The following is a 23,802-nucleotide window of genomic DNA, read 5'->3' as shown; positions in this document are numbered from 1 at the left end:
GGCATTTAAGGGCATGTCCATGACCTGTCTAAATTTTAATTCATCTCTGACTCTTGTTTGTTCTACTTTGGACAGAGTTACTGGGTCACTTCTGTGGCTGTTTTCTCATCTCTGACGTGAGGATTGCACCTATCTCGTGGGGCTGTGGTGGTTTACACATGTTAGAGTAAACTGTCAATACTTCAACCTATGTCTGATTTGTTATGTGCTGTACACGTGTGTGCTATGACTACCCCTCCTACAGTTTTTATTGACTGAATAGGTGCTGTTTATGTTATGCCTTGAATTAAGGTAGCATTATATTTGGTGTAGAAAAGGTCAAGGGCATTTCACTCAGCTAGTGCAAATGCCAAAATTTATATCAAAGGAAATGTGTTTGTGATGAGCAGAGAGCTTAGCTTGTTTGGAGTCAGTAGTACAGGTAGGGATGTGAGGCTGATGAGATACATGTAATATGTGAAGAGTCTCATTTGTCAGACTGAGGAGTATGAGAATGTCTTAGAAGACTTCAAATGGAATTATAGATTACATTTGTGTTTTAGAAATATAGTGCAGGGGATCAACTAGTTAGGTAGGAGTTTGCACCAAGCAGAGCAGTTAAGCAATTGTGTTTGCATTCTAGGTGAAAGGTGATGAGGTCCAGAACAAAATAGAAATGGTGGGGCCTAGTTCAAAAGGAATTTTTGAAATATTTAGAGGTAGACTTGAAGGACTTAGTATGAGTTGATTCTTTGGTTGGGCAGAGAATGAGAAGAGAGAGGGAGAATGAAAGAAGGAAGATGACTTAAGTTTCTCTGGTAACTCTTGGATCCAAGGTGGTATCATTGATGAAGAGATGCAGTTGGAGTAGGTGAGGTTTGGGGTGGCCATGGAGCATTCAGATGATGTTGTCTAAGAGGCAGAAATATTTCAGGAGTGTGGGGCAAGAGGTCTTGGTAATGGTCATTTATTGGGAATCATAAAGTTATAGGAAAGTGTACTGGGGAGTTATCTCATTTAGAAAGACCATAGAGCCTGATAGGGCTAACAGCTGGGGCAATTAAGTGGTTCATCAAAAAGAGAAGTTCACAAACCATCGTAGCCCTCATGTAAAAATTAAGACATTAAATGTTAAAGCAGCTGTTTACTTGGAGCTTATTATTCTCTTCAAAATAGGTAAAATCACTTTGCTGATATTGGATGAAGAAAATGATATTTTCTTGTTAATCTTCGATGCCATGCGCACATTTTCAGCCAGTGATGAAGTCCAGAAACTTGGATGTAAAGTTTTACATGTGCTGTTTGAGAGAGGTATTTAAAAATGTCAAACTCTTTATTTTGATATTTATATAAGAAAAAAGGGTTTATATGGGTTTATAGTAGGAAAAGTAGGATTAATTATCATGATAAGAAGATATTTAAAACTGTACTATTTATTAAAATTTGAATTGCCAGTCAAGGATAGGTAATGGAGTTAATTCAGAAATATTGCTTATTTTTTACAGAGTAAGTTTCATTCATGGATTATAAATTATGCAATTGTAGTAAACTTTCTTCCATTTCTTAACAAGGCATAGGTTCCCTTTGTAAACTGGATGTGTAGGAGTTAAAAAAGAAAAAAGTAAAACTATGAAGTCAAGCACAAGTCAAATTTGGGTTTATGATGTTGAGTCATTACCAGAGATTTTAGAAATTGCTCAAGGGTCTGGATAAAGAAAAGAAAGTTTACAAAGTGTCCCTTAGGAATAAGACTAATATGTATTTTATCACATAACACTGAGATTGATGACAGAGATAACCATGTAATTTTATAGTTAGTTGGAACCTTTGGTTCTTCCACTGGCTTGATGAGGAAATGGATCAGAGAAGTGAAATGAGTAACCTGCCTGAGGGCACACAGCTAGTTATCTCCATTACAATTCAGTTGACTAAGTTTTTTGAGAGCACCTTTTTTGTCATTGTGAGAGCCAACAATAGTAGCGGTTTAGAATAAGAACCTCAGTGGGCGCTGTGTCCATACCTGTTTACCTATTGCAGTTTCTGGCAGCTCCAGGAATGGAATAGATCACCTTATACTGTTTAATTTCCTGCCTTATTCCAAAAAGACTTCAAATAGTTTATAGATATTTATAACACATTAGAGGGGAAAAATGAATGAGGAAATGGGTGAAGGGAAAATATGATGCTAGGTTAAATTTATTGCTTACTTCAGATCCTGTATCTTTGCAGAGAGATGAACCAGAAATTCGGTTCTTTGCTTTCTATCAGGCAAAGAAAAGAGGCAGAAACATTGATTACAAAGTTACTTGAAATAAAAGTAAACCCATTAATCAGAAGAAGCAATCATAGGAGACTTGGAGAAAATCCTCCTTGAGTCTCCCTGGATGAGGTGATAAAATGCACACATTCTGTAAGGAACACAGTGTCATTTCAGTGAAAGACTATCAAAGAGCACAGCGTGGGCCTGGGCCTCAGCTCTCTGGTGAAGGGGCTTGGTGGAGGAGAGGAATGGAGGAGGTGCATGTCTCTCAGGCTATCTTCTCTAAATGTTACATCTGGCAACTAAGCTTTTGATAAGAATTGGGCAGAACAGAGTTTGAGGAGTTATTGTCTTGAGAGCTTGTAATCTTCTGTGCTGCAGTTTAAGGGCACATCCTTATTCACAAAAGAACGGTTAACATAACTCTCGCCAGCATTGTGGGATCCAAGACCTGTGAAGAGGCACCAAGGAACATTGAAAAGAAGATCTCACTGTGATAGAAAGATAACGCTAACAATATTGTGATTGTAAATGTAGAGCAGAAACACTTCTGAAGTTTTGAAGAGTATCAGGTTCCCCAGGACTTAGTGACACCTGTAAAGTTAATTTTCAAAATTTAAAACTATGCTCTGGAAACTGTTCCATAAAATGAGAAGATTTGGTGATACTCCACCTTTATTAGAAGAACCCAATCAATTTCACATTATATTACATGGACTGTTGGTATAAAGTTGAAAAACAGAAATTAGTGTTGATTATGAGGAGTGCTGCATTTTCTAATATTTATGTCAGTGTTATTCTCAGGCCAGATAAACCAGATTTTTATACATGTTTTTGAGGTTACCACCCAATAAAATGACTCTAAATGAAACTCACTGCTTGATCCAAAGACTAATTATGAAAATTAATGAGGACATTTGTTGTTCTCTGATGAAATCAAGACCATTAAGATAGAGTATTTTGAAGTCTCATTACTTGTCATTTGCTGAAGTTCATCCCTCTTGAACTGATGCATTTAGCTTAGTTGCCCTTCAACAGTGTACCACTAACCACTCCTTTTTAAGTATTGTGATATGTTCACTTCAATAGGCCATCTTTATTAGTCATAGATTAGTTTTCTCTAGAATCTTTCAAATGAGATTGTAAATAATTTTGGTTTTCTGAGAACTAGTCACTACATTTCAAAACATGGAGTAACTAATAGTCACTGATATGGGTCAAAACAGAATTATTTTACCTCAATAGCTTGTTTTCCTATTATAAAATTCCTAGGAAGGGATATTTGCTAAAGTATAGTCTTTGATTTATGTCTGTTGTATGTGCTGTCTTATCATGAATTATCATGAATATTATATTTTTGAGTAATTAAACTTTTAAATCATGTTTCAGCTCTTTCAGTATTTTGTCTTTCATTTTCTAGTTTCAGAGGAACAACTGACTGAATTTGTTGAGAATAAAGATTATATGATATTGCTAAGTGCGTTAAAAAATTTTGAAGATGAAGAGGAAATTGTGCTTCATGTACTGCACTGTTTACATTCCTTAGCAATTCCTTGTAAGTAGCCTGCATACATGATTTCTTTCTTGAACCTGAAAATTACAATATATGTTCTTTCTGAGTGTGTTTCAAAAATGTTTTTATTGGAAACCTGTAGGTGATAAAGCCATTCATTTGTTTATTCATCTGACTAATTTTTGTTTATTGATTTAGTACTGCTGCTGGTTCTGGGCTTTGTGCTGGAGAAATAGTAGCAAAACTATAAATATTTCTTGCCTTCTCTATTCCCATAGTACTGCACAAGATACAGATAAGCACAGAAGTGATTACAGAGTATTATAAGGCAAATGTTGGCAGAAGTACCTATGGTTGTGAGAACAAACGGAGTGAGGCAAGATCTCTCAGCAGAGTCTTGAATGATGAGGACAGCTTTGTGTGCAGAAAAATGTGAGATGAAGTGCAGGCAGTAACCCAGGGGTGGACATCTTAAAGCGTAAAGATCCTAGAGCAAGAAAGCATAGAAAAATCAAGAGGATAAAAGTAAACTATATTTGTAAGTGTGTGGATGCATGTGTGTGTGAAATGCACATGCAGAGCCCTGAGCATCTGCTTGTATGCTGATTAATGGAGGGGAGGTAAGGGCTTGATAAGAATTAGTGGATGAGGCTGGAGACACGATCATATGCCAAAAGGCCTGAAAAGCCACAGGAAGGAGTTTGAGCTTTATTTTGTGATTCTTGGTTAGCATTTTGGTGATGCTTTGAAATCTAGCCACTCTTATGATAAAAAAGTACAACAAAATTAATTTGCTGTGTATGCCACCAGTGAATGCTTCTGTTACTTCAGATTTCGATTCCTTCTGTTTTATAAGTACACTTGAGCATTTTGTACTTTTTTTTATTACCTATTTGGGCTTGTGCAGGATTTACACATGTATTTATGTGGTAATAATTGCATCTTCACATGTGTAAAGTTGTGAGGATTAAATCAGTTAAATAATGTTAAAAATGTAGAGTAGTACCTGATAATGTAATATAATAAGTGTGGTTAAAACTTTGACAGTATTACTACATACTTTGTATCTCAAATATGCATAGTAAATATATTATATTTAATAAACATATGATTTCAGACATGGAATCTTACAGATATGAGACTTCAGTAAAAACTCTTGTGAAAGAGTGCCCTTTCTTAGTAATGGTTATAAAATCTTATTCCTGGAAAGTTAAACTCTTAAAAGTAGATGAGGCAGAACAATAATGGAAAATGGAATTTGTTTATATATTTATTTTTAAATTAATTTATTTTAATTGGAGGCTAATTAATTTATAGTATTGCAGTGGTTTTTGCCATACATTGACATGAATCAGCCATAGGTGTACATGTGTTCCCCATCCTGAACCCTCTTCAACCACCCTCTACACCCCATCTCTCAGGGTCATCCCAGTCCACCAACCCTGAGCACCCTGTCTCATGCATTGAACCTGGAATGGTGTTCTGTTTCACATGTGATAATATACATGTTTAAATGCTATTCTCTCAAATCATCCCACCCTAGCCTTCTCCCACAGAGTCCAAAAGACTGTTCTTTACACGTGTGTCTCTTTTGCTGTCTCGCATATAGGGTCATCGTTACCATCTTTCTAAATTCCGTATATATGCATTAATGTACTGTATTGGTGTTTTTCTTTCTGACTTACTTCACTCTGTATAATAGGCTCCAGTTTCATCCACCTCATTAGAACTGATTCAAATGCATTCTTTTTAATAGCTGAGTAATATTCCATTGTGTATATGTACCACAACTTGCTTATCCATTTGTCTGCCGATGAACATCTAGGTTGCTTCCATTCCTGGCTATTGTAAACAGTGCTGCGATGAACATTGGGGTACACGTGTCTGTTTCAATTTTCGTTTCCTCAGTGTGTATGCCCAGCAGTAGGATTGCTGGGTCATATGGCAGTTCTATTTCCAGTTTTTTAAGGAATCTCCACTCTTCTCCATAGTGGCTGTACTAGTTTGCATTCCCACCAACAGTGTAAGACGGTTCCTTTTACTCTTCACCCTCTCCAGCATTTATTATTTGTAGACTTTTTGATAGCAGCCGTTCTGACCAGCGTGAGATGGTACCTCATTGTGGTTTTGATTTGCATTTCTCTGATAATGAGTGATGTTGAGCATCTTTTCATGTGTTTGTTAGCCATCTGTATGTCTTCTTTGGAGAAATGTCTGTTTAGTTCTTTGGCCCATTTTTTGATTGGGTCGTTTATTTTTCTGGAATTGAGCTGCAGGAACCGCTTGTATATTTTTGAGATTAATTCTTTGTCAGTTGCTTTGCTTGCTATTATTTTCTCCCATTCTGAAGGCTGTCTTTTCACCTTGCTTATAGTTTTCTTTGTTGTGCAAAAGCTTTTAATTTTAATTAGGTCCCATTTGTTTATTTTTGCTTTCATTTCCATTACTCTGGGAGGTGGGTCATAAAGGATCCTGATGTGATTTATGTCAGAGAGTGTTTTGCCTATGTTTTCCTCTAGGATTTTTATAGTTTCTGGTCTTACGTTTAGACCTTTGATCCATTTTGAGTTTATTTTTGTGTATGGTGTTAGGAAGTGTTCTAGTTTCATTCTTTTATGAGTGGTTGACCAGTTTTCCCAGCACCACTTGTTACGACATTGTCTTTTCTCCATTGTATATTCTTCCCTCCTTTATCAAAGATAAGGTGTCCATAGGTGCATGGATTTATCTCTGGGCTTTCTATTTTGTTCCTTTGATCTATATTTCTATTTCTGTGCCAGTATCATACTGTCTTGATGACTGTAGCTTTGTAGTATAGTCTGAAGTCAGGCAGGTTGATTCTTCCAGTTCCATTCTTCTTTCTCAAGATTGCTTTGGCTATTTGAGGTTTTTTCTATTTCCATACAAATTGTGAAATTATTTGTCTTAGTTCTCTGAAAAATACCATTGGTAGCTTGATAGGGATTGCATTGAATCTATAGATTGCTTTGGGTAGTATAATCATTTTCACTATATTGATTCTTCTGATCTACGAACATGGTATATTTCTCCATCTACTTGTGTCATCTTTGATTTCTTTCATCAGTGTTTTATAGTTTTCTATATATAGGTCTTTTGTTTCTTTAGGTAGATTTATTCCTAAGTATTTTATTCTTTTCCTTGCAATAGTGAATGGAATTGTTTCGTTAATTTCTCTTTCTGTTTTCTCATTGTTAGTGTATAAGAATGCAAGGGATTTCTGTGTGTTAATTTTATATCCTGCAAATTTACTGTATTCATTGATTAGCTCTAGTAATTTTCTGGTGGAGTCTCTAGGGTTTTCTATGTAGAGGATCATGTCATCTGCAAACAATGAGAGTTTTACTTCTTTTCCAATCTGGATTCCTTTTATTCCTTTTTCTTTTCTGATTGCTGTGGCTAAAACTTCCAAAACTATGTTGAATAGTAGTGGTGAGAGTGAGCACCCTTGTCTTGTTCCCAGCTTTAGGGAAAATGCTTTCAATTTTTCACCATTGAGGATAATGTTTGCTGTGGGTTTATCATATATGGCTTTTATTATATTAAGGTATGTTTCTTCTACGCCTGCTTTCTGGAGGGTTTTTATCATAAATGGATGTTGAATTTTGTCAAAGGCTTTCTCTGCATCTATTGAGATAATCGTATGGTTTTTATCTTTCAATTTGCTAATGTGGTGTATCACATTGATTGATTTGCAGATATTGAAGAATCCTTGCATCCCTGGGATAAAGCCCACTTGATCATGATGTATGATCTTTTAATATGTTGTTGGATTCTGTTTGCTAGAATTTTGTTAAGGATTTTTGCATCTATGTTCGTCAGTGATATTGACCTGTGGTTTTCTGTTTTTGTGGCATCTTTGGTTTTGATATTAGGGTAATGGTGGCCTCATAGAATGAGTTTGGAAGTTTACCTTCCTCTGCAATTTTCTGGAAGAGTTTGAGTAGGATAGGTATTAGCTCTTCTCTAAATTTTTGGTAGAATTCAGCTGTGAAGCCGTCTGATCTTGGGCATTTGTTTGTTGGAAGATTTCTGATTACAGTTTTGATTTCCATGCTTGTGATGGGTCTGTTAAGCTTTTCTATTTCTTCCTGGTTCAGTTTTGAAAAGTTATACTTTTCCAAGAATTTGTCCATTTCTTCCAAGTTGTCCGTTTTATTGGCATATAGTTGCTTATAGTAGTCTCTTATGATCCTTTGTATTTCTGTGTTGTTTGTTGTGATTTCTCCATTTTTATTTCTAATTTTGTTGATTTGATTCTTCTCCCTTTTTTTCCTTGATGAGTCTGGCTTATTTATATTCTCAAAGAACCAGCTTTTAGCTTTGTTGATTTTTGCTATGGTCTCCTTTGTTTCTTTTTCATTTGTTTTTGCCCTCATTTTTAAGATTTCTTTCTTTCTACTAACCCTGGGGTTCTTCATTTCTTCTTTTTCTAGTTGCTTTAGATGTAGAGTTAGGTTATTTGTTTGATTTTTCTCTTGTTTCTTGAAGTAAGCTTGTATTGCTCTGAACCTTCCCCTTAGCACTGCTTTTACTGAATCCCGTAGGTTTTGGGTTGTTGTGTTTTCATTTTCATTCATTTCTATGCATGTTTTGATTTCTTTTTTGATTTCATCTGTGATTTGTTGGTTATTCAGAAGCTTTTTTTTTTAGCCTCCATATTTTTTTATTTTTAATAGTTTTTTTCCTGTAGTTTGCATCCAATCTTTATCACACTGTGATCAGAAAAGATGCTTGGAATGATTTCTGTATGTTTTTGAATTTACCAAGGCTAGATTTATGGCCCAGAATGTTATTTATCCTGAAGAAGTTTCAGTGTGCACTTGAGAAAAAGGTGAAATTCATTGTTTTGGGGTGAAATGTCCTGTAGCTATCAAGTAGGTCTAACTGGTCTATTGTATCATTTAAAGTTTGTGTTTCCTTGTTAATTTTCTGTTTAGTTGATCTGTCCATAGTTGTGAGTGGGGTATTAAAGTCTCCCAATATTATTGTGTTATTGTTAATTTCCCCTTTCATACTTGTTAGCATTTGCCTTACATATTGCAGTGCTCCTATGTTGGGTGCATATATATTCATAATTGTTTTATCTTCTTCTTGGATTGATCCTTTGATCATTTGTAGTGTCTTTCTTTGTCTCTTTTCACAGCCTTTATTTCAAAGTCTATATTATCTGATATGAGAATTGCTTCTCCTGCTTTCTTTTAGTCTCTATTTGTGTGAAATATTTTTTTCCAGCCCTTCACTTTCAGTCTGTATGTGCCCCTGTTTTGAGGTTGGTCTCTTGTAGACAGCATATATAGCGGTCTTGTTTTTGCATCCATTCAGCCAGTCTTTGTCTTTTGGTTGGGGCATTCAATCCATTTACATTTAAGGTAATTATTGATAAGTATGATCCTGTTGCCATTTACTTTGTTGTTTTGGGTTTGGGTTTATACACCTTTTCAGTGCTTCCTGTCTGGAGAAGATCCTTTAGCATTTGTTGAAGAGCTGGTTTGATGGTGCTGAATTCTCTCAGCTTTTGCTTGTCTGTAAAGCTTTTGATTTTTCCTTCACATTTGAGTGAGATCCTTGCTGGGTACAGTAATCTGGGTTGTAGGTTTTTCTCTTTCATCACTTTAAATATGTCCTGCCATTCTCTTCTGGCCTGAAGAGTTTCTATTGTAAGATCAGCTGTTATCCTTATGGGAATCCCCTTGTGTGTTATTTGTTGTTTTTCCCTTGATGCTTTTAATATTTTCTCTTTGTGTTTGATCTTCGTTAATTTGATTAATATGTGTCTTGGGGTGTTTCGCCTTGGGTTTATCCTGTTTGGGACTCTCTGGGTTTCTTGGACTTGGGTGGCTATTTCCTTCCCCATTTTAGGGAAGTTTTCAACTGTTATCTCCTCAAGTATTTTCTCATAGCCTTTCTTTTTGTCTTCTTCTGGGATTCCTATGATTCAAATGTTGGGGCATTTGACATTGTCCCAGAGGTCTCTGAGGTTATCCTCATTTCTTCTAATTCTTTTTTCTTTTTTCTTCTCTGCTTCATTTATTTCCACCATTCTATCTTCCACCTCACTTATCCTATCTTCTGCCTCTGCTATTCTACTGTTGGTTCCCTCCAGAGTGTTTTTTATCTCAGTTATTGCATTATTCATTATTGATTAACTCTTTTTTATTTCTTCTAGGTCCTTGTTAAACCTTTCTTGCATCTTCTCAATCTTTGTCTCCAGACTAGTTATCTGTAACTCCATTTTGTTTTCAAGATTTTGGATCATTTTTACTATTACTATTTTGAATTCTTTTTCAGGTAGACTCCCCATCTCCTCCTCTTTAGTTTGGTTTGGTGGGCATTTATCATGTTCCTTTACCTGCTGAATATTTCTGTGCCTTTTCATCTTGTTTAGATTGCTGTGTTTGGCCAGGTTTCTGTATGCTGGATGTTTGTGGTTCCTCTTTATTGTGGAGATTCCTCTCTGTGGGTAGGATTGGACAAGTGGCTTGTCAAGATTTCCTGGTTAGGGAAGCTTGTGTCAGTGTTCTGGTGGGTGGAGCTGGATCTCTTCTCTCTGGAGTGCAGTGAAGTGTCCAGTAGTGAGTTTTGAGGTGTCTGTGGGTTTGGTGTGACTTTTGGCTGCCTGTATTTTAATGCTTAGGGTTATGTTCCTGCATTGCTGGAGAATTATCTTGGTATGTCTTGCTCTGAAACTTGTTGCCTCTTGGGTTGAGCTTGGTTTCAGTGTAGGTATGGAAGCTTTTGGATGAGTTCTTGTCAATTAATGTTCCCTGGAGTCAGGAGTTTTCTGATGTTCTCAAGTTTTGAATTTAAGCCTCCTGCCTCTGGCTTTCAGTCTTATTCCTACAGTAACCTCAAGTCTTTTCCATTCATACCACACTGATCATGAAACATCTAAGTTAATGGTGCAAAGATTCTCCATACTTAGGGACACCTAGAGAGGTTTGCAGAGTTACATGGAGAAGAGAAAAGGGAGGAGGGAGATAGAGGTGACCAGGAGGAGAAGAGGGGGAATGAAAAGGGGAGAGAGCAATCTAGCCAGTGATCAATTCCGTATTTGCTGTCCACAGTCTTGAACACTCAGAGGTTCATGGAGTTACATAGAGAAGAGAAGAGGCAGGAAGGGATAGAGGTGACTAGAAGGAGCATAGGGGGAGTCAAAAGGTAGAGAGACAGATCTAGCCAGTAATCAGTTCCCTAAGTGTTCTCCACAGACGAGAATACCCAAAGAGATTCACAGAGTTGGGTAGAGAAGAGAAGTGGGAGGGAAGAGATAGAGGTGACCTGGGGGATAAAAAGGAGAGTCAAAAGGGGGAGAAGCAATCAAGCCAGTAATCACATTCCTAAGTAAAAATGGGTACTGACGATTGGATTCTTAAAGGTACAAAATTGATAACAAATACCAAAAAGCAAAGATTAAAAACCTAGAGTAGAGGTTAGACTCTCAAAAGTGCAATATTAAAAAAAACAAAATAAGATCACAAAAATTATAAAAAAATACGAAGTTTGCTTTAAAATAGGGTCTTTTTTTGCAAGGTGATAGTAAGTTATAAAAATGAAAATTAAAGGAGTAATAACTTAAAAATTAAAAAAAATTAGAAAATGATAATAGTAAAATATACCTAGGAATTTCTGTGGAGCTGTTAAGGGCAGTGTGGGGTCAGTTCAGTTTCAGATAGTTCCTTGTTCCAGCTTATACGTCTTCTCAAGGTCCATAGGCCCCTTCCAATATAGTCAATGCTAACCTCAGGGTTTTAATCTGTTGCACCTGTCACTTCCAAAGCAGTTCTCTCTTCTTTGTTTATTTTGGCTTCCTTTGTTTGCAAGTCTCTTCAATGTCTAATTTCCGCCCTAACACAAGTGGGGAAAGGTGGTCACTTATTTAGGGTCACTTGTTCAGTTGTGCTGTGTGGAGGGAGGAACAGTGCAAACAATATCACTGGCATGTTCAGGGAGTGCTCGCAGTGTCTAGGCCACACTGGGTTTGCCCCTGCTCATGGCATGTGTGCTTTACTGGTCTACACTGTTCAGGCTCCAGGTTGCTCTGCAGGGGAACTGTCCAAAGCGGGCTCAGGGTTTCGTGCACTTCCCAGGTCTGAGCTGTTCAGGTTCTCGGGTGCTCCACAAAGGCACAGACTCAGTTGGGCCTGCGTTTTGTGCCTTTCCCAGGTCCGAGCAGCTCAGGCGACCAGGTGCTTGGCGAGCGCACTCTCCCCAGGTGGGCGGTGCATCTTATCACCTCCCCGGTCCCAGCCCCTTGGTTTCCTGGGTGCGCAGTGGAATCGCCGTCTCAGGTTGCCGTGTGTCTCCTCTGGGGAGCTGATCTCTGCCTACAACCCTCCTGACGGGTGTCAACCGTCTGGTATCCCAGGAAGATTTGGTTAGCAACTGGGAGCCTGCCCACAGTGTGGTGGAGGATGCTGTCTCTGGGGCCGAGATTGCCCCTCGCCTTCCAGCTCTGATTGATGCCTGCCTGCCTCTCTGCCTCCGGCTGGGAGGCGGCGAGGGGCAGCCCACGCCTCCCTGTTGAGCCCCGGCTTGCTGCTGGCAGATGTGAACATCTGGGCTACTTCTCCATTGGGGGTTGTGGTTAGGCGTGTAATCTGTGGATTTTTTGTTTGTTTGTTTCTCCTCCTGGTTATGTTGCCCTCTGAGAATCCAAAATTCCCCACCCACCCGCTGGTGAGAGAGTTTCCTGGTGTTTGGAAACTTCTCTTTCACAACTCCCTCCCCAGAATGGGTCTCAGTCCCTAACTCTTTTGTCTCTCTTTTTGTCTTTTATATTTTGTCCTACCTCCTTTCGAAGAGAATGGGCTGCCTTTCTGGGTGCCTGGTGTCCTGCACCAGTGTTCAGAAGTTGTTTTGTGAAATTTCCTCAGCGTTCAAATGATCTTTTGATGAATTTATGGGGGAAAGTGGTATCCCCATCCTATTCTTATGCCATCTTAGGGCCGCCCCTGGAAAATGGAATTTAAACTTCTCTGAGTCATCTACTGGTAACAAACTGAATATATTTTTCATTTTGCCTTTCCTTGGGTATACATTTATTTGTTTTGTACTGGCTCTTTTGAAATTCATTTTTTCCCACCCACATCGACATATCCTCACTGTAAATGTGCTGATTCATAATAAAAGGTCAAAGAAAGTGGCACTAAAGATACAAAAGCAAGTGTTTTAGACTTTGCCTTTGAATCTAGAGCAAATCATATCTGTGGTTCTGAGTAAAAGCAAGTAATTATTTTAAGAGTCCATTTTCTTTAATTACACCATCTTTTTCCATATTTAGTGTTTTTTTAAAATACAATTTAAACATTAAAAATGTATTTTTTAGGAAAAAAAGTTAGTTTGATTGTGCGAAAAAAGGAAGAAAATTGTTTTACACACCTTTTTTTGTCTGTATTAAGAATAGCAAACGTTTCATTGAGACATATAAATTAATTTTCTCCACATGGGTTCACATACTCTCTCTGCTGATTAATTGCCTTTTTCAGTGAATTCTTTCCTTCCTTGTGGTTCATTCATGTTTATCCTTTAGTCATATATTTTAATATTCTGTCTCTTCTTTCCTCTTCATCCATGCTTTTCCCTGTCTGTGGCAGAGCCTTCAACAAGCTTGGTTTTGTGTCTTTTACACTGGATATTCTTCTGCTGCCCTTTTGGAATGAATAGGAATAGATCATGGCTGATCCTAGCTCTTCTGTTATGTGATAAAATCTTGCTTTTATTTCTATTGGTTTGAGAGAAAGGAACAATTAAAATCTATTATCCCATGGAATACTGCCTCATTAGGAAACAGGCTCCAAATTCATTTATTTGAAAACTAATGGCGAGGACTTTACATATTTTGACTTACATAAAAGCATTTTCAGATTTCCCTATTTGTTTATGTTTTTAAACGAAGATACAGGAATAAAGCAACTTTTCCCTTAGTCCTAGAGATGAGTTCTAAATTCTGTTATATTAACAATGAATACCGTAGTATTTTTATAGCTATTTGACAGAAAATGACATTTTAATTTGGTATTGTAGCCATTATACTGCCATGTATTTAAAATCTCTATGAGATGTTTTTGTATGCATATTTCAATGGGGAAAATTATTGCCATATTGATAATTAATGATTTCTTTAAATTTAGGTAGTAATGTTGAAGTCCTCATGAGTGGCAATGTCAGGTGTTATAATATTGTGGTAGAAGCCATGAAAGCATTCCCTATCAGTGAAAAAATTCAAGAAGTGAGTTGCTGCTTGCTACATAGGCTTACGTTAGGTAAGTTACAACTCTTGGTTAATTTTTTATCACAGTCTATATGATGTAAGTATATATAGCATACATATGTTGCATGTTGGTGGATAGGTAGCTGATCAACATACACTGAATGGAAATATTGTAAAGTAGCAAACTGCCATGCCATGCTTAGGTGGAATTTTAAAAGGAGTGGCAGAAAAAAATGTATGCAATATTAGAAGTCTCATCTTATTGTTAATGCTATATTTGAAGTATTATTATGTAAATATTTATTGCATGCAAAAGAATAAACATATCATAGAGAAAATGTGAAGTGCAATGCAAAAGAACTCCTCATCAAACTTAAGTATTAGTATATTACCAGTGCTGGTAAAGCTACTCTGTGCTCTGCCCTTCTACCACTTTCTCTACAGAGGTGAGCACTCTCCAGAGTTTTGTGTTAATAAACCTTTTGCTCTAAATTAAATTTTACTGTGTTTATATATCTTTATAAATAAAATTGTTAATGTTTGCTTGTTATTGCTTAATAAAAATGGTATCATACTGAATGTTGTCTTCTGCAAGTTTTTAAAAACTATGTTTATGAGACTTGTGAATATTTTGCATATAGCTGTATGTGCGTGCAGTGTGTGTGCTCAGTCTCAGTTGTGTCTGACTCTTTGTAACCCCATGAACTATAGACCGCCAGGCTCCTCTGTCCATGGGATTATCCAGGAAAGAATACTGGAGTGGGGGGCCATTTCCTCCTCCAGGGGATCTTCCTGACCCAGGGATGGAACCTGCATCTCCTGAATTGGCAGGCAGATTCTTTACCATTGACCCACCTGGGAAGCGTGGCATTGTTGTATGTAGTGGGTATATCACTATTTATTTATCCATTCTTGTATCCATGGACATTGGTTTATTTCTTGTTTTATGCTACTACCATCTGTGTTGCTATGAAAATTGTAAAGGAAGGTGAATATCTTTTCAAGTATTTCTTTGGTCTTGGTGCTTTCTTTTCTGTGGAATACCTGATTTGCCTTTTTCTGTTTTTCTATAGTATATTCTGTCTTTTAAAAAAGTGATTCATAGTTCTGGCTAATAATGTTTTTGTGGTCAGTTACATGTATTGAAAATGTCAAGCTGTCTTTTTATCTTTTTATGGCAGCTTTTGTAACATAATGTATTTTCACCTAAATTGTCCAAAAATAAGATTAAGGCCACTGGTATTTGCTCAGAGTCACAAAGTTGGTCAGTGGTAGAGCAGCTGTTGACAGTGACTTAGAAATAATAGTAGGGAAAAGGGGGTGAGACAACTGAAGTTTAGGTAAGCCAGTAAAAGTAGAAAAGAATCTTTTTTGAAATGACTTTCCAAAACTAGAGACTAAGGACTGGGGATTATGTCAGCTTAATGGATGAATGTGGAAGAGGTATGAACATAGAAAGATGCTGTCCAGGAAGGGGAACACATGTAAACCCATGGCTGATTCATGTCAATGTATGGCAAAAACTATTACAATATTGTAAAGTAATTAGCCCCCAACTAAAATAAAAAAAAAAAAAAAAAAGAAAGATGCTGATACAGAAGAGTTACATTAGTTAATCTGCTTTTTGATTTTGAAACTTTGATTAATATTTAGTGTGGGCTTTAGGCTTTTAATGATATAGGATCTTTTCTAATTCTGGCTGTGTATTTTAGGGATTATCTAATTACATATATAGCTAACTAGAAGTTTCATTCTTATTCCTACAAGGAAATGTAATTGTTAGTGAGTTATAGTAAAAGCATTTAATGACAAGGGAGGTTTTTTCTTATTTTTTAGAAGACAGGAAAATTAAGCTGTTTTGTACACTGAATATTGTAGTGCCATGTATAAAAATATTTATTTATTTGACTGTGTTGGGTCTTAGTTGTGGCCCGCTGATCTTCACTGAATCATGAGGCATTTTTCATTGTGGTGCATAGACTCTAGTTGTGGCACGCGGGCTCAGTAGTTGCGGTGCTCCAGTTCAGTCGCTCTGTGGCATATGCAACCTTAGTTCCCCAACCTGGAATCAAACCCTTTCCCACACTGCAAGGCAGATTCTCAACCATTGGACCACCAGGGAAGTCTCCACCTCATGGTTTTTTATATGATGATGACAAGAGGGGGTTTCCCTGGTGGCTCTGTGGTAAAGAATTCACCTTCCAATGCAGGAGACGTGGGTTCTATCCCTGGGTTGGAAAGATCCCCTGGAGAAGGAAATGGCAACCCGCTCCAGTATGATCATGTGGGAAATCACGTGGACAGGAGCCTGGCGTGCTCCTGTCCATGGGGTCGCAAAAGAGTCGGACAAGACTTTGCAAATAAACAACAGCAACAAGACATGGGAGGGAATCAAACACAAGTTAATATAACTCAAACATACAGTGTTTTTTTTGGCCCAGTCATTTCTGTTGCCTAAGCAAGATAGTTGAATGAGTGCATGAAATGTTTTTGGTTCTTTATGCAATCATTAAGTGATTTTAATTACAGTAAATATGTTTTAATGTAATTAAGAATAGTTATCACTACTCAAATATGTTGACTTAAATGCTGTTATGTAATTAAAGGTAATATAAGTTCCATGGATGAGAATCCTGCTAATATGTCACTTAACACTTCTAGGTAATTTTTTTAATATCCTGGTATTAAATGAGGTGCATGAGTTTGTGGTGAAAGCTGTGCAGCAGTATTCAGAGAATGCAGTGTTACAAATCGCAGCACTCAGCTGTTTAGCACTCCTCAGTAAGTAACTTCACTAACAAGGAAATTCTTTCAGGTGCATTTGATCTTGAATGTTAACATCATAGCAAGAAAGTTATATATAGAGAAGGAACCCTTAAATGCTTTTTCTTTTCCTAATGTGACACATCTTCTCATAGAGGATACTTTCAAAGGAATTAAAGTTGTGATAAGTATCCCAGTTCAGATATCAGTGAATACATCCTTGATTTAGCTTTATTATTAGCAGTTCATTTCTTAATTAATCTTCCTCTAGCCTATTAGTTTTGTTTGGTACCCTCTCCCTCATCTGATTTATCTACATGGAATAGCAATATGATAAAGTGTGTAATATATTAAAGAGGTCTTTTAATTAACCAGTGCTCTGTTGATAATATTTGAAAATAATGGTCTTAAAGAGTTGGTCACTCAAAGTATACGTAAGTTATATGTTTACATTTTTCCAAAGCTGAGACCATTTTCTTAAATCAAGACTTAGAGGAAAAGAATGAGAATCAGGAGAATGACGATGATGAAGAAGAAAAATTGTTTTGGCTGGAAGCCTGTTACAAAGCATTAACTTGGCATAGAAAGAACAAGCATGTGCAGGTTAGACTCTGTCATAAATTTTATAGTTCTTCAAAATTGTTTGTTCAATAGTTTATTTTTTGACAGGTTTCTTGTTTTCTTTCCGGATCCAGGAGGCTGCCTGTTGGGCCCTGAATAATCTCCTTATGTATCAAAACAGTTTACATGAGAAGATTGGAGATGAAGATGGCCAGTCAGTAGTTTTGATTTTATATGATAGAAAATTTTAGTCATATTTTTAATCAATTCATTGAAATGTTTATTGTTTGAAATATTTTTGATATAGGTATTTATATTAAGTGTTGCCAAAAAATACTTGTGGATATATAATATTTTGATGCCTGTTGTCGAATAGTTAGTAAAACTCTCTTTGTGTGAGAGTTATTACTGAGAGATTTAGAATCCAGAGTCATTCAGTAAGTTATGAATCATCAAGAAAGAACCTTTGAGTTTTCTGGCTAATAATTTAAAACTACTAATTATTCTAAACTGACAGTCTGTGACCTTTTCTACTGTGGTTGCTAGCCAGGAGGTTGTCAATATCAGTAATTAGATATGGTTAGAAGCCTCCTTTAGTGACTCCCTACTTTATGTGGTGGTGTTAACCTGTCTTCTCTTGAGAGGGTTATTTGTATAACTGTCAGCTCTTGAGGATGCTTTCTGTGGGAGCTCCATTTAAACATCATAAGACCAGACAAAGGTGCACATTGTAACCAGGAGTTCTGTATGTCTAATTTGTATGTCCATGAGCAACTGCATATGTTTGTACTGTTGTTGGCTCTGCCTAGCCTCTCAATTTTAAATTTTGAATGACTTACCTTGGAAATTTAAATAGTAATATTCTGCACTTCAAATTCTGACAGCCTGTTTCCATAGTGAAGTGAAGTGAAAGTCTCTCAGTCGTGTCCAACTCTTTGTGACCCCATGGACTATACAGTCCATGGAATTCTCAAGGCCAAAATACTGGAGTGGGTAGCCTTTCCCTTCTCCAGGGAATCTTCTCAACCCAGGGACCGAACCCAGGTCTCCCGCATTGCAGGCGGATTCTTTACCAGCTGAGCCACAAGGGAAGCCCAAGAATTCTGAAGTGGGTAGCCTATCCTTTCTCCAGGGGATCTTCCTGACCCAGGAATGGAACCAGGGTCTCCTGCATTGCAGGTGGATTCTTTACCAACTGAGCTATCAGGGAAGCCCTCATTTCCATAGTGAGCTACTGCCAATTAGAAGACAGTTAATGACAGATTCTATTTATTTAAATGTCTCTAGTTTGAATGGAAACTGTAAATTTTGAAAAATATATGTTAAACCAGCCATCTAATCTGCTTTGAGCAATCTTTTAAAGAAGTTAGGATAAGGTTGGTTCATGCTGCAATTTATAAAAATTTCATTTCATAGATACTAACCCCTTAAAATTCACAGGAGATTGTTAAATATATCATTAAACCATATTTATGCTCTAAATTAAAAAATTTCACTCTACTTTATGGTTCTTAATTTTTCCTTTCTTGCTTACATCATCTCCTTTTTCTCACTTAATCTTTTTACTCTTAGCACCTATTTATATATCTCGTGAGTCTTCTATTTTCTCCTTCTACTGCTTATCTACTTTGAAGAAACAGAAATACTACTTTATTAGTAGTTAATGTATTTGAATATAATGTAAATAGAACACTGCTTAACTATAATTCTCTCCTGTGAGTAGAAGTGGCATAAAATACTGTTTATCTGCCCTTATTGGTTGTTAGATTAGATAACAGTAAGTGAATATTTGAGTTAATTATTAAAGAGATTACTATTAATGTTGTGGTTGAATTTGTGAAAGGTTCCCAGCTCACAGGGAAGTGATGCTGTCCATGCTGATGCATTCTTCATCAAAAGAAGTCTTCCAGGCGTCTGCAAATGCTTTGTCAACTCTGTTAGAACAAAATGGTAAGAGGTACACCATATTTTTTAGTATAATGAAACACGTTTTGTGGTATTTTTAAAATTATAAAAACAATAATTGTAAAAACTTCAAATATGTAAATATATGTATCTGATATATAGATATATTGACAAATAGGTACAAAGATAAAGAAGAAAATAACATTTTGATGTTTTCTCCTGGATTTCTGTGTATGTACTTACACATGACATATACAATATATTATGTTTTTTGGAGAAATGGGATCCTATTATAATCTTTTATAACCAAATTTTACATCTCTTTTTTTATGTTGCTAAATATAAATCCCCACATTACCATTTTTGATGGTTGTGTAGTTTCCCAATGTATTCCTATGTCCTCATTGATGATCCAATTTCTTATGGATGGACTTTTAGCTTGTGTCCAGTGATATTGTTTTGAATATTTTTAACCATGGCCGAATGGTCACTTTTCCACCCCAGTTTCCTTTATACACTGTTCCTGTGTTTTTTTCTTAGGAATGCAGTGGATGGAGAGAGATTCACCATTGTAAAATATTCTAAAATTTTCCATTATAAAATTTTTAAAAAATAGTCCTTTACATATAAATCTTACAGCTTTCCATTATTTAGGAGAGAAAAATAACTTATACCTTTGGAAGAACTCTTGAGGTTTAGAATTGAGGCTCAGGCTGCTCTTATTAGGGCTCAGCCCTAATAAATAGGAAATACGGCTAGAAAATCTTGGGAGAAAACTAATCATAAAAGCATTAGGAATTGGCAGCTCTTGAAGGATATTCTTGAAGGGAGAAAAATAGAGAAAAACTGAAAGCTTGAAAAAAGAGACCAGTGTTAGCATCAGCTTTTAGTAGAGAACCCGAGTAGAGTGAAAAAAGCCTCCTCATGCATGTTTCCGTACACAGTTATTTAAGTCAGATTAAGAGGAAAATCACCTCTTTGTTTTCATCCTTTCTCACTTCACCTCTGATGGCACTGAAAAGGCCATCATAAAAGGCTCGGGCTGGCCGAGCCCTGAGAGACTGATCGGGGTTGCTCTCAAAGGATAATGAGTCAGTGGAAGTGGCAGACTGGGGAGCTGCTCTTCTTGAGTCTCCCTTCCTCTGCTGTGCAGAGGCCTGGGTTGAGGGGAGCGGTTCTCATTCTTGAAAATGAACACTGGACTTTGCTGCTTTTGTTGAGGCATATTAGAGAGGAGACAAACCTTTACCATGAACAAAACACATTGTGCTGGTGCTGTAGTTCTTAACTCCATGGAAATATTTGATATGTCAACAAAACAACCATGATTTTGTGAGATTTAAACTTCTGCTTTTTTTTTTTTAAGAGAAGGATTATTTTATACAAATACACATGCATATAACAATCATGGAGAGACTAGCCAAAGCTACTACAGTACTCATTTCTGTAATTGGTCACCAGCTGATAGCTGGTGTGTGTATATATATGTAGTTAGTATCTATAGTTTCTGTCTTCAACTCCTCATTCCATCTTTCCCTTGTCCTCAACTGGAACTTCTGTTGCTCCTGGTTCTGGAGTGACCCAAACCTTCATCCATGAAAGGTCAAAGTCCTCAGTCATACTGCCTTTTCTGGTTGCTGTACTTTTTTTTCTTTGTTTTTGTTTTTATTGAAGTATAGTTGATTTGCAATGTTGTGTTAGTTTCAGGTACATAACACAGTTAAACATACATATGCTATGTGCTAAGTCGCATCAGTTGTGTCTGACTCTGTGTGACCTTATGAACTGTAGCCTGCCAGACTCCACTGTTCATGGGATTCTCTAGGCAAAAATACTGGAGTGGGTTGCCATATCCTCATCCAGGGGATCTTCCCGACCTGAGATTGAATCCATGTCTCTTACGAATTCGGCACTGGGAGGCAGATTCTTTACCACTACTGACACCTGGGAAGCCTTTTATACATACATACATGCATGATGTTCAGTTCAGTTCAATCGCTCAGTTGTGTCTGAATCTTTGCGACCCCATGGAATGCAACGTGCCAGGTTTCTCTGTCCATCACCAACTCCGGGAGTTTATTCAAACTCACGTCCAGTGAGTCAGTGATGCCATCCAACCATCTCACCCTCTGTCGTCCCCTTCTCCTCCGACCTTCAATCTTCCCAGCATCGTGGTCTTTTCAGGTGAGTCAGTTCTTCGCATTAGGTGGCCAAAGTATTGGAGTTTCAGCTTCAACATCAGTCCCTCCAATGAATATTCATGACAGATTTCCTTAAGGATGCTCTGGTTTGATCTCCACGCAGTCCAAGGGACTCTCAAGAGTTTTCTCCAACATCACAGTTCAAAAGCATCAATTCTTCGACCCTCACCTTTCTTTATAGTCCAACTCTCAAATCCGTACACGGCTACTGGAAAAACCATAGCCTTGACTAGATGGACCTTTATTGGCAAAGTAACGTCTCTGCTTTTTAATATGCTGTCTAGGTTGGTCATATCTTTTCTTCCAAGGAGCAAGCATCTTTTAATTTCAGGGCTGCAGTCACTGTCTGCAGTGATTTTGGAGCTCCAAAAAATAAAGTCTCTCACTGTTTCCACTGTTTCCCCATCTAGTTGCCATTAAAAATGATGGGAGCAGATGCCATGATCTTAGTTTTCTGAATGTTGAGTTTTAAGCCAACTTTTTTACTCTCCTCTTTCACTTTCATCAAGAGGCTCTTTAGTTCTTCTTTGCTTTCTGCCATAAGGGTGGTGTTATCTGCATATCTGAAGATATTGATATTTCTCCTGGCAATCTTGATTTCAGCTTGTGCTTCTTCCAGCCCAGTGTTTCTCATGATGTGTTCTGCATATAAGTTAACTAAGTAGGGTGACAATATACAGCCTTGACGTACTCCTTTTCCTATTTGGAACCAGTCTGTTGTTCCATGTCTAGTTCTAACTGTTGCTTCCTGACCTGCATACAGATTTCTCAAGAGGCAGGTCAGGTGGTCTGGTATTCCCATCTCTCTAAGAATCACCACAGATTGTGGTGATCCACATAGTCAAAGGCTTTGGCATAGTCAATAAAGCAGACGTAGATGTTTTTCTGGAACTCTCTTGCTTTTTCGATGATCCAGTGGATGTTGGCAATTTGATCTCTGGTTCCTCTGCCTTTTCTAAAACCAGCTTGAATATTTGGAAGTTCGTGGTTCACATGTTGTTGAAGCCTGGCTTGGAGAATTTGGCGCATTACTTTGCTAGCATGTGAGATGAGTACAATTGTGCAGTAGTTTGAGCATTCTTTGGCATTGCCTTTCTTAGGGATTGGAATGAAAACTGACCTTTTCCAATCCTGTGGCCACTGCTGAGTGTTCCAGATATGCTGGCATATCGAGTGCAGCACTTTCACAGCATCTTTTAGGATTTGAAGTAATTTTCCATTATAGGTGAGATAGAAATACAACATATTATACAAATTATTGACTATAGTTCCATGTGCTGTACAGTAGGTTCTTGTTGGTTATCTATTTTGTATATAGTAATGTGTTGGTTTCTATAGTTTTCAGTTCATTTCTACTGTTGGGGATGCAGGTATCAAGAGGCTCCTCAAGATTACTTTGGTTCTCAGACAGGCTTCCTTGTAGCCACTGTGTAGTAGCAACCTCTCTCCCCTTGGTAAATGGATCAGTTGTGTCAGCTGTGAGCTTAATCCCTTTTTTTATACTGATAGTTCAATTCATAAGGAGCCTGCAGTGACTAGGTAGACGTCACATGCTCTGATTAGCTGGATCCATTGATATGTCCCTGGATGAAAGCTTGTCCTGCTCCATGTGCTCCATGCAGAACAGTGGTATTTTAGTTAGAAGATGTACAGTTTTTACTTAAAAAAATTTTTTATTCTTTTTTCTTCAATTTTTATTGCGATATAATTGATGTAAAGTGTTGTATAAGTTTAAGGTGTACAGCATAATGATTTGAATTACTTACCTCAGGAAATGATTAGTCCAGTAAGTTTAGTGAACATCCATCATCTCATATAGATGCAAAATGAAAGAAAAAGAAAAAAACATTTTACTTGTGATGAGGATTAGGATTTACTCTATTTTCATATATAACGTACAACAGCATTACTTATATTAATCATGTTGTACTTTGCAGCCCTAGGATCTATCTTACAGATGGGAGCTTGCACCTTCTTACCACCTTCATTCAGTCCCCCCTTCTGTTGGTAACCACAAATATGATCTCTTTTTCCATTAGTCTGTTCTTGAAATATAATTGACCTGCAGTAACCTTGTTATTTCTAGGTGCACAATACAGTGCTTTCATATTTCTGTACATTACAAAATGATAAGTCTAGTTATCATCTATCATCATACAAAACTGGTACATTATTAGAGATTATATTTCCATGCTGTGCTTTCATCCCTATGACTTCTTTATGTTGTAATGGGAAGTTTGTACCTCTTAAGTTCCTTCCCCTATTTCACTTATTCCCCACTGTCCTCTGCTCTGGCAACCACCAGTTTGTTCACTGTACTATGAGCCTGTTTCTGTTTTGTTTGTTCAGTTCTTTTGCTTTTTTAGGTTCCCCACACAAGTAAAATTAT

The 23,802-nt window shown here is 37.1% G+C and overlaps 1 protein-coding gene across 4 annotated transcripts in view; it reads left to right on the top strand.

Annotated features, from left to right (window-relative positions):
- Positions 1–23,802, top strand: part of LRRK2 (leucine rich repeat kinase 2) — a 197,008-nt gene that overhangs the window by 9,646 nt on the left and 163,560 nt on the right. For 3 of the 4 annotated variants that reach the window (XM_081594156.1, XM_081594153.1, XM_081594154.1), the window contains exons 5-11: positions 1,156–1,290; positions 3,660–3,794; positions 13,904–14,035; positions 16,645–16,764; positions 17,210–17,349; positions 17,442–17,521; positions 19,151–19,257. In XM_081594156.1, the coding sequence (XP_081450282.1) occupies positions 1,156–1,290; positions 3,660–3,794; positions 13,904–14,035; positions 16,645–16,764; positions 17,210–17,349; positions 17,442–17,521; positions 19,151–19,257 (849 nt within the window). Of the gene's footprint in view, positions 1–1,155; positions 1,291–3,659; positions 3,799–13,903; positions 14,036–16,644; positions 16,765–17,209; positions 17,350–17,441; positions 17,522–19,150; positions 19,258–23,802 lie in introns of all 4 variants that reach the window. The other variant, XM_081594155.1, reaches the window with a different exon arrangement.

The sequence above is a fragment of the Giraffa tippelskirchi genome, chromosome 4, assembly GCF_054371585.1.
Source record: "Giraffa tippelskirchi isolate mGirTip1 chromosome 4, T2T-mGirTip1v1.2.pri, whole genome shotgun sequence".
Taxonomy (NCBI): Eukaryota; Metazoa; Chordata; class Mammalia; order Artiodactyla; family Giraffidae; genus Giraffa; species Giraffa tippelskirchi.
This window is presented reverse-complemented; position numbering and strand designations above follow the sequence as displayed.